The 10,624-nt window shown below is 51.7% G+C and overlaps 2 protein-coding genes across 2 annotated transcripts in view; one reads left to right on the top strand and one right to left on the bottom strand.

Moving 5' to 3' along the window:
• SLC45A4 (solute carrier family 45 member 4) overlaps positions 1-3,236 on the top strand; it is a 68,366-nt gene extending 65,130 nt beyond the window's left edge. Inside the window, exon 8 of the mRNA XM_065669032.1 lies at positions 1-3,236. This exon is cut by the window's left edge and continues 2,983 nt beyond it. The gene's annotated coding sequence lies outside the window, so the exon portion shown is untranslated.
• A 4,670-nt stretch (positions 3,237-7,906) lies between these two features.
• DENND3 (DENN domain containing 3) overlaps positions 7,907-10,624 on the bottom strand; it is a 39,769-nt gene continuing 37,051 nt past the window's right edge. Inside the window, exons 22-23 of the mRNA XM_065669031.1 lie at positions 10,460-10,597; positions 7,907-9,350 (exon numbers count right to left, since the gene is read on the bottom strand). Of these exons, the coding sequence (XP_065525103.1) occupies positions 9,150-9,350; positions 10,460-10,597 (339 nt within the window). The 3' untranslated portion in view covers positions 7,907-9,149. The remainder of the gene's footprint in view (positions 9,351-10,459; positions 10,598-10,624) is intronic.

The raw sequence follows: 10,624 nt of genomic DNA, 5'->3' as shown, positions 1-10,624 counted from the left end.
GTTTGTAACAGAACACATGGATGTACACGCTGCTGTGGAGCGGGAAGCTCTGCTTCACCCCCCTGTAAGGCTGAAGGAAATCATTATTCATTGTAAACGTGCTGAAGCATTTGTATTGCCAGAAGGAGCCAAAGTGTCTCCTCCTGTCCCGTGGCCATGGAACCACCACGCTGCCTGCACTGTGTCTGCCAGGGAGGCCTCCAGAGAGCCTCCACAGCAATGCTCTGCTTGAATGTGAGTTCTCTTCCTAACCCCAGCACTTCTCAGGTAGAGTGGGCCATGATTTAGTTTTCCTGTGTCCCTTACCTTGTCTTTTGATACCAAAATCATTCATTTTTTGGTCATGATCAAAAGGTATAAAGTAGGATTTTATCTGTTTGTTGCAGAAGTTGTGGGAAGAGAGATCTGAAGTGGCTTTTATTTATTCCTGGTGACAATAAGCATCATTTTTAGTTCGTATTACTGTAGAATCACATTAATCCCACATGCTCCATCCCTTTACTGCAGTAGGCTCAAGTTTGGTGGCTTCATTCTGTGTTGCTCTGTGCTGTCAACAGCTTTAACACATTCTGCTGCAGTGCTGGGGATGCACAACCTCAGACATGAGACACCATCAGTGCTCGGATTCTCAAGTGCTGGGACCACTAAGCCGCACATCAGAGGTAGATGCTTCACATGAGAACAGAGAAGCTCAAACTCCAACCCCTCAGCAAGGCACAGCATGGATTTGCACTGGTGGGTTATTGCAGGAGTCCAGTGGGATGGCAATTTCAGGCTCCAGAGCAATAATTTCTTAGGAATGTTTCTCTTCCTGCTGGTTAGGTGGCTTTCAAAGAGATTTATTACCTGAATAGCCTTTTAATAACATGGATCTGGTCGTTTGCCAGTGCTGGAGTGAGCATTTATGGAAGGGTGCGGGTTGTTCGTCATCAGAAGGAGGAAGGCAGTAAATCCAATGGGGGGTTGTGCTTCTTGAAGCACACCCTGTCCTTTCCCCTTTCACTTGGAGCCTTTATGGACTAAGATATTCCCAGTGTGGTGGGCTGGGAAGGAGGTAGCTGCAAGGTCAGCCTCTGGGGTTTGTAACCAGTGCGGATGCTGGAACACAAACCCTGTGATGGTGTTGTGTGAGGTTTTCCACAGAAGCTGAGGCTTCCTCATTCCTCTCCCGTCTGATCTGAACCCCTCAGCACGTGGAACGACAGCAGCAGAAACAGTGATCGGTGCCAGGTACCTCATTAAAACCTCAGTTCCATCATTAGACGCATCCATCCATCATCAGCTGGTGATGAGCTGGGTCCTCCTCCAGCATCCACCATTACAGCAGTGGGATGCTGTGGCCATGTGGGTTGAGGTGCCAGTTATGAGTAAGGTGGTGAGGAACACAGGGTGTTCCTGGGCAGGAGGGGAATTCAGGGCTCAGGATTCATTCATTTCTGGTGGTCACTCGTGGTCTTAATGATGTGACCAGGTTGCTGCCATGGCACTGCTCCGTCCCTGCAATGAGTTGCAGTTCAACCACTGCGAGTTGGGGTTTTAAGGTATGTGTGTATCTGTGTGTAGGTACCTTTACATACACACTGCTCTGGCCAAAATACCTTCAGTGCTCGTGTGCTCATCACTGTCCTCACCATGTTCTCAACTGAGTTCCTCCAGGTTTCCCTCATCCCATTCCGATGTGAGACGAGCTCAGCTCTAAATACGTATCCTATCTAAGCAACTCAACTCCTGCATGGTATCCAAGCACATGTAGCAGCTTCAGCACCTGGACTATCTATTTGTGGAAGAGTTTCTTTGCAGCTGGTTTGTCCTTGTTTCCTTTGTAAAAGGCCAAATAAATGTAACGAACACCAAATGTTGCACAGGAAAACGTTAGTGACGACTGTGTAGGAGAAATAACCAAATTGTGTTTTTCTTTGCAGAGTCTTTATGGGGCCAGAGCCTCCTCTGTCTCTTTTGTTCTTCCTTAAACGACAAAGCTGAACGTTTGTAAAGTCCAAACTGGTCATTTTGTGGCGCTACCCAAAGGTCTCTGTTTCCCGTGTTGCAGCCAGAAGGAGCCATTGGGGTGAGCTGCTCTTCAGCTGGAGCTTGGACACTTAGGAGATGGTGTTAGGTGAGAACGAAAAGGCTCAGTTGCCTTTTCATGATGTGATTTGCTCGTGGGGTGTTCCAGGTTTCCCTGTAGGTTAAATTGAGACCATGTCCTACAGAACCAGTTCAGTTTGGTTCCTCGCCCCTGTCGCTCTCACAGGTTCAACATCACCTTCCTCAGCCCAGGGAGCACAATGGACCTTGAGTGGTACCCAGAGGGTCAAATAACATCCCCCATCAAAGGGCATCTGCTACAGTGAAAAGGCTTCTGATGCCCTCTAGGCTGCTACAACTTGAGCAAACCCCAGGACATGGCTCCATTTGCCATGCTCTGATGCATTTGTTGCTCAAATTAAGCTGAAATCTGGACTTCAGCATCCACTGGGATGGTTCAGCCCAACGGGGCATCACCTTGTTTCCTCTGCACCTACTCAGTCCTCAGTGGTACCCAAATTGCCATCAATAGCTCCAAAAAACCCAAGACTTCTTCCTCAACCACTCGGCAGCTCCAAATCTGATTGATCCTTGCTTCTGCCGTAACACGGACACCAAAGCCTTTGGGTAGCCCAGTGACCAGCTCCTTTGAAATGCCTCCTGTTCGTAGCAAGCTGCATTTTAGGCATCTCATAGCGGGGAAATGAACTAAAAAAAGGCTTAAAAAAAAAAAAAGATAAAAAAAAGAAGAGAATATTTAGTTCCTTTGAGAACTGGCCATATGACAACTACTGTTTTATCAACTTATTAAGTTGGGGCACTATACTAGCTCTTGCTGAGTTTAGCAATGTTTATAAGCATGTGTTAAACACATACTGTTGTTTTCCGAGGAAAAAGGGATAAAGCAAAGTAATGTCACAGATGAATGTTTGAGTGCGTTGAGGGCATCGATGTATGGGTGATGTTGCTTTCGACACTGTTGAGCTTATTTTCTGTTTGGACGTGAAGAAAGGAAGGCGATTTGTTGCATGAGAACTGGGTTATTGTGTTCTGCACTTTCTGTTCTTTGGGTTTTTTGTATACTCTCGACTTGGTTTATTCGTGTCTGCATAGAGAGGAGGAATCGATGTAGAACCGTTCTGCTCCACACACGCATTGTGTTCGCTCCCTTGTTCTGGAGTTCGATCTTAATAAACATTTCAGTAAGAGCTGGTGGCTCCTGGCCCTGTGCTGGAGGTGAGGAGGGAGCCGCTGCCCCTCCTGGTTGCGAACGGACGCGAGCGTCGCAGTTCACAAACCCTGGAGAAGCTCACCCCAAAGTGGGGTTTGGGTGGAACGAAGGGGGGAGCAAAGGGGGAGGCATGGGACAGGGAGAGAATCACAGAATCACAGAATGGTTTGGGTTGGAAAGAACCTTAAAATCATTGAGTTCCAACCCCCCTGCCATGGGCAGGGACACCTCACACTAAACCATCCCACCCAAGGTTTCATCCAACCTGGCCTTGAACACCGCCAGGGATGGAGCACTCACAACCTCCCTGGGCAACCCATTCCAGTGCCTCCTTACTGTAAAGAATTTCCTCCTTATCTCCAATCTAAACTTCCCCTGTTTCAGTTTGAACCCATCACCCCTTGTCCTGTCACTACAGTCCCTGACGAAGAGTCCCTCCCCAGCATCCCTATAGGCCCAGCTCAGGTACTGGAAGGCTGCTATGAGGTCCCCACGCAGCCTTCTCTTCTCCAGGCTGAACAGCCCCAACTTCCTCAGCCTGTCTCCATACGGGAGGTGCTCCAGCCCCTGATCATCCTCATGGCCTCCTCTGGACTTGTTCCAGCAGTTCCATGTCCTTTTTATGTTGAGGACACCAGAACTGCACACAATGCTCCAGGTGAGGTCTCACGAGAGCAGAGTAGAGGATGATAGATGCAGAGTAGGTGGTCCTGACACCCCTGTGTTCTCCTGGCACAAGTGAAATGCAAGGTTTGGGTTGGAAGGGACCTTAAAGCTCATCCAGTTGGGCAGGGACACCTTCCCCTAGAGCAGGTTGCCCCAAGCCCCATCCAGCCTGGCCTTGAACACTGCCAGGGATGGGGCAGTCCCTGCATCCCTCAGGGTCTGCAGCAGCCACGGGGGCATCGCTCCCATCCTGCGGGCATGGCTGGCATTTGGTCCCCATGGACACCGCGAGCCCTCAGCGCTGAAGGGGCTGTAACAGCGCCTGCTGCCAAGGGCCCCTGTGAGGTGTTTACAGAGGAAACCCAATGGCTGCTCACCCCCACCTGTGCGTGGCTGCTGCCGCTCTGCTGAGCACCCCAGTGCGCTGTGTCCCGCAGGATCAGACCCACCGCGCACCCTGCATGGCTGTGCCCATGCCGGCAGGGTTCAGACCTGCACTCCCAGACCCGCTCCCCAGCAGCTCCAGCCTGGCTGCACAGCACACACAGGGTCCCAGAGCTCACCGGGGCCATGGGATGTGCCTGCAGGGCTCTCATCCATGTCCATCCCTGGCTCATCTCCACGTTCAGCCCTTGTTCGCCGCCTGAGCGATGGGGACAGCGCAACCACCATGCTCTGGGCAGCTCTTCCCACCCCAGAGAGGGGTAGGGAGCAGCCACGCAGCAGGGAACCAGCCCTGGAGGGACACAGCGATGGTGCAGCAGGACAGGGCCCGAATCCTGCGGCCAACGGCAGCGTCTGGCTCCTTCTCTGGCCCTAGGAGCTGCAGTGGTGCCGAGCGGCACTGATTTGTCCTGGCACCCCGGGTGGCACAAAGGGGACCTGTGCTGAGGCACTGGGGTAAAGCACCATGGAGGGAGAAGGCAGACGGGGGCAATCCATAGGTCACAGCCTGCTCTGTCCTCAGCCCCCAGGCAGCGCTGGGACCCACATCGGTGCCACGCTGATGGAGAAACAGCAACAGAGGGAAGTGAATCACGGAGGGGGAGGATGGGGTTTGCTCCGTCCCCTCTGAAGAGCTGACAGCAAAAGGCAGATTCAGGCTGTGCTGGAGGAGAGGGGGCCTTGGGCTGTGACTACACCCGCAGCAGCCCACGGGGGCCGGCTGGAGGCAGAGGAAGGGGCCGTTTCCTACCTCCCTGCATGGCCCTGGCCCAGCCTCCCTTCCCCAGCAGCTCCCGGCTGCAGCCGGGTTATTCCTAGCATCAGACAAACGCCGCCATCCCCTGGGCTGAGGCCCAGAACAGCTCCAGTGGGAAGGGACCCATAAGGACCATGGAGTCCAAACCCCCTGCTCCGCACAGGGATACCTGAGCCTGAACCCTACAACCCAGAGCAGCACCCAGGTGCTCCTCGACCTCGGACTCGGTGCTGTGAGCACGGCCCTGGGGAGCCTGTGCCAGCGATCGACCCACTCCGTGAAGCTTTTCCTGCTGTCCCCACCTGCGCATCCCCTGGTCCAGCTTCATCCCATTTCCTGCGGCCCATCGCTGGGCACCAGAGAGAGGAGATCAGCGCCTCCCCCCAGTGCCCCCCTGAGGAAGGTGTAGGCAGCGATGGGCTCAAACCTCAGCTTCCTCCAAGGCAAACCAACGGCCTCAGCTGCTCCTCACAAGCCTTTGCCCTTGAGGCCTTTCTCTGGACACCCCTTTATGGTCTGACGTCCTCCTGCCATTGGGGTGACAGCCGCACACCCCTGGCTGCGTGAACTGCCACAGCAGCATCGGCTTCATTCACCTTCCCCTTCGTCCTTGCCCAGAGGCTCTCAACCTTCTCATCACCAGTGGGAGCATCACACAACACAACCCCTGCCTCACACCTAGAGCTGCAGGGGCTCCGGCTGGGCAAGGACTTCAGTCGGTTCCTAGATAGCCGTAAACCTCATGTGCTGTTCACAGGTAACCTGCAAACGTTCTGAGAGAGACCGCCTCAGGCAGAATCATAGAACCACAGAAAGGTTTGGGTTGGAAAGGACCTCAAGATCATCCAGTCCAACCCCCTGCCACGGGCAGGGACACCTCACACTAGACCATGGCACCCAAGGCTCTGTCCAACCTGGCCTTGAACACTGACAGGGATGGAGCATTCACAGCATCCCTGGGCAACCCATTCCAGTGCCTCTTTACTGTAAAGTAAAGAACTTCCTCCTTATCTCCAATCTAAACTTCCCCTGTTTAAGTTTGAACCCGTTACCCCTTGTCCTGTCACTACAGTCCCTAATGGAGTCCCTCCCCAGCATCCCTACAGGCTCCCTTCAGACACTGGAAGCTGCTCTGAGGTCCCCACGCAGCTTCTCTTCTCCAGGCTGAACAGCCCCAACTTCCTCAGCCTGTCTTCATACGGGAGGTGCTCCAGTCCCCTGCTCATCCTCGTGGCCTCCTCTGGACTTGTTCCAGCAGTTCCATGTCCTTTTTATGTTGAGGACACCAGAACTGCACACAATGCTCCAGGTGAGGTCTCACAAGAGCAGAGTAGAGGGGCAGGATCACCTCCTTCGCCCTGCTGGTCACGCTCCTTTTGGTGCGGCCCAGGATGCGGTTGGCTTTCTGGGCTGCGAGCGCAAACCTTCAGAGCCTAAACCTTCCCCACTGCAGCCTGGTTTGAGCCCCACCACCGCTGCTCTGTAATGAAAGGCCTCAATAGGTTTACCCCATCCAAGTGCCAGTTTCCAGCATCCTGAGCTGCAGGAGACCTTCCCATGGGCCAGCACAGCCCCATGCAAAGCACTGCATGGGCACATCCAGAATGGTCTCAAAGAGCTCACCCCAGGGTGAAACAACAGAGAGATGAGTCCATGGAAGTCACAAGTATCAGCAGGATCAGCCCTCCGAGGACTTGGAGCAGAGGAGCAATGAGGACCACAGGGAATCTGTGCATCCCTTCCCCTGCACCTTCCCATCATCAAGGTGGAACTGGAAACTGACCCAAATCCCATCGCACTGTTCCTGCAGGTTTGTCTCCACAGCTCTAACCCGAAGCAAAGCTGAAATGATGCGAGCACATACCTGAGGCCGCTCATCACTCCAGGAGGGACAAACCACTGTGCCAGTGTGCTCCTCACAGCCGCTGGGCTGGAATTGCTGGTCCTCCTGCCCCAGGGGTGGGTTAGTGTTGAGGGATGTTCGTATCTCATGGTCTGGTCTGATGTGGTTAAAGTCTTCCCCTATACCCTGGTGTTCAACAGCTGGTGCTAAAGCAAGCAGTGTTTTATAAAGGAGGCAACACCCAGTGAGTGATGGACTCATGGAATGGCTTGGGTTGGAAGGGACCTCAAAGCTCCTCCAGCTCCAACCCCTGCCATGGCAGGGACCCCTTCCACTGGAGCAGCTTGCTCCAAGCCCCTGTGTCCAACCTGGCCTTGAGCACTGCCAGGGATGGGGCAGCCACAGCTTCTCTGGGCACCCTGTGCCAGCGCCTCAGCACCCTCACAGGGAAGAGCTTGTGCCCAATATCACATTCCTATTCAATACATTCCTTCCGAGTCTGTTAATAAAGGAATTCACAGGTGTAAAAATGGCCATTTGCCAGCTGTCACCTCCCATTTCCACCAGCTGGGTACAAACCCATTGAGAAGCAAACCCAGGTTTAAGGGCTGCCGGGAATGAAGGACGCACCAGGCAGCGGCAGGTTGGTGGCGCTGGGGTCACCTGCAGCAAGTGACCCTCCTGCACAGCGCATGGAGAATCCCTTCCTTCAGTGAAGGATTCCATGTCACCAGGGAGGAAATCGGGACCCTGGAAGCCACAGCCAGGAGGATAAATCACCCGCAGAAGCTGGTTTTAGAAAGGAGAATGTGTAGAGAGAAAGGAAACAGGCAACTGCGCTCCAGAGCGCACAGAGAGGGTGGGATTAGTGCTAAAAATCATCATTCCTGGGTCGTGCACTGAGTGACAAAGGAAAAGGAACAGAGGGCAGAGAAGACAGAGTCAATGTAGTGTTCAATGTTCTTACACTGACAATAAAACAACTAACGATGTAAAATTTCAGTTATCATCCTAGGATAGGACCTTTCACCAGTACATTGGAAGAGTTAAGACTTTACACAGTAGTTCCAGTAGTTTACACTTGTAATGGGCCTGCACTGGTCCATCTCTACTAACAGGAGTAGCCCATTTGTTCCTTCTATTTACAGTATCTTAAATATTGCATCTCACTTTACTCGGCCCTGATAATACACGTACAACTCTTCTGCATTGGTTCACTTGTAGGTAATGGTCATGAATGGAGAAAACAATGTACAGCAGGAAGTGGTTCGGGAATGCTGCTCAGAATCCTCAAGGCTGCAATGGCGTGATGCTTGTTTTCGTAACTGAGGAGTAACTTGAGGACTCTGTGGGTTCTACACGAAGTAGCAGCAGTTCCTCTGATGCCAGGAACTGAAGGAAGGAGTGGCAGAGGTTTCTTGGTTGCTCCCAAAAGCAAGTAAAATACACAATATATATGGAAATGAAATAAATAAGTGCTTCAGATGAAACATCCCTAAAGCTCAGTTGCACAAAACTTACAAATGCCAAGTGCTGTGTGCTGGTTTTAAAGGAAAACCAAGTGTAAAAGGTAAAACAGCATTAGGAGCATCCCAGGGTCTTGTTTCAGCAGCAGGGAGCTTACAGTGCTGTCAGGGAGAGCCCGTCAGTGTCTGCATCTCAAATACATCACCATACACATACACACAGGGGTAATGGACACTCTGCCCAGCTCCATCCAGCTGCTGGTTCAGGATGCTCAGTATTTACAATAACTCCATAAATCCAGCAAACACACCTGGTTTTTCTCTTTCCAGTGACCATTTCCAGCTATCCCAGGCTGTAGAGGGAGTACTGAGTCCCAGTTTTTAGGCATTCCATGCACTGCCCATGAAGAGCTCCAGTGGAATTACTGAGCTGGCTTCAGTCTGGCCTCTAACCCCGACCCTTCCCAGCACCACAGGCCAAGTTTAAAGCCAAACATCCCTCTTTTCACATTTCCCTTTCTTTATCCAATGTGCAGGGCAGCACAAGGTGTGAGGAGAGCTTCTATTGCCATTTCCTACAGCAATGTAGGGACTAAACTAAATAAATACAGAATAACACTGACAATGGGTTGAAATACATGCAAAATGCTGGAGTCAACACAGCCTGAGGTCTTCCCTTCTTCCAGACAGGCAGATGGAGCTGGGATAGCTTAACTACTCAGCTTTCCAAATGGCAATCTTCCCTTCTTCCCTTCCAGAGCCACTGAGGACGTATCTGTCCTCTGCAGAGCACAGGGCCCTCACCGTGTCCGTGTGCCCAACCAGCTCCTTCTCCACAGTCTTCTTCTCAGCACTGACCACATAGATCTTCCCTTTGCTTTTGCCCTGCAGCCTTGCACTGCTGCCAACCCACATCTGGAGGAGAAACAGAAACCAGACCACAATCACTTGCACTGCTTTACTTTTCAGTCTAGGACACAGTGGAGGTGTTTTGTGTGCCACATTGATATGGTGAGGGCTGGAAAAGGGAACACTGGGAAGCTCCTATGTACATGGTGATGTCTACATCTGTCAGACCCCTTGCCCAATTTTGCCTTGGTGACTCATTTTGCCTCTGGTTCTACACATCCAGTGCACAGAATAAGGCAGAAGGTGTCCCTTTCCCACTGTACGAACCACAGCATGCCTGTGCCTTGAGTGCTGGGTGTTGCAAGAGCAGAAACCCAGGGAAGAGTAACTAAAACCATCAAGAAAGGAACAGCTATGATATGAGCAGGGATGGAAACACCAGGATTCCACAGGCTGGAGGGAAGGCAGCTAAGGAGGATCACAGTGAGGTCTACAAAATCAGAGAAGCAAATGTAGAACCCTTGTTTAACACATCCCACATGAGAGAAGTGAGGGAAACCAGCAAGAGTCCAGCTTCAGTTAAAGTACTTCTCTGTAACATGGCTGGCAATGGACTTCTGGAACCTGCTAATCCAGGAAACTGTGGCACCAGCAAGTTCGAATAAGAAAGCTGAGGCAGAGGTGCACTTCAAGCACTTCAAACCAAGCCTGTGGCAGACAACCCCAGCAATGTTTTTACTCTTTACCAGGCTGCAAGCTCATTCTCAGTAACTGCAATGCTGTGTAGAAGAGGAGCATGGGTGCTCCCAGGACCACAGGCTTCAGGCTCCCCCTCAGACAACTGAGGCTGCCGAACTGGAAGATGAACCCTCATGCTCAGAAGATGGATCACACAGGGAGATTGTCCACTTGTTCCTTTTGTATGTATGAGTTGGACTTCAGTGTTAGTTAAGTGGAGCAGAGTGAGGAGTAAGTGGAAGAGAAAAGGAACAAAGTTCTTCAGTATCATAGAATCCCAGACTGGTTTGGGTTGGAAAGGACCTTAAAGCTCATCCAGTTCCAACCCCCTGCCATGGGCAGGACACCTTCCACTAGAGCAGGTTGCTCCAACCCCATCCAACCTGGTCTTTAGTAAAGAATCCCACAACAGCTAAACCAGTCCAAATGTCTCTCACCTGATTCTTAACTCTTATCATACAAGTGATCTCAGAGCAGTCCTGAAGATGAATCTTTTGAGGTGGACTTGAGAAGTCTTTGGTGTTCCAAATATACAGGTCACTACTTCCTGAGTAAGATGCCCACACTTCATTTCTCTAAAGCAAGGAAAGAGGCATGTAACA

The sequence above is a fragment of the Lathamus discolor genome, chromosome 2 (genome assembly GCF_037157495.1).
Source record: "Lathamus discolor isolate bLatDis1 chromosome 2, bLatDis1.hap1, whole genome shotgun sequence".
Lineage (NCBI taxonomy): Eukaryota > Metazoa > Chordata > Aves > Psittaciformes > Psittacidae > Lathamus > Lathamus discolor.
Note: the sequence above shows the minus strand (reverse complement) of the source record. Positions and strands in the feature narration are given on the sequence as shown.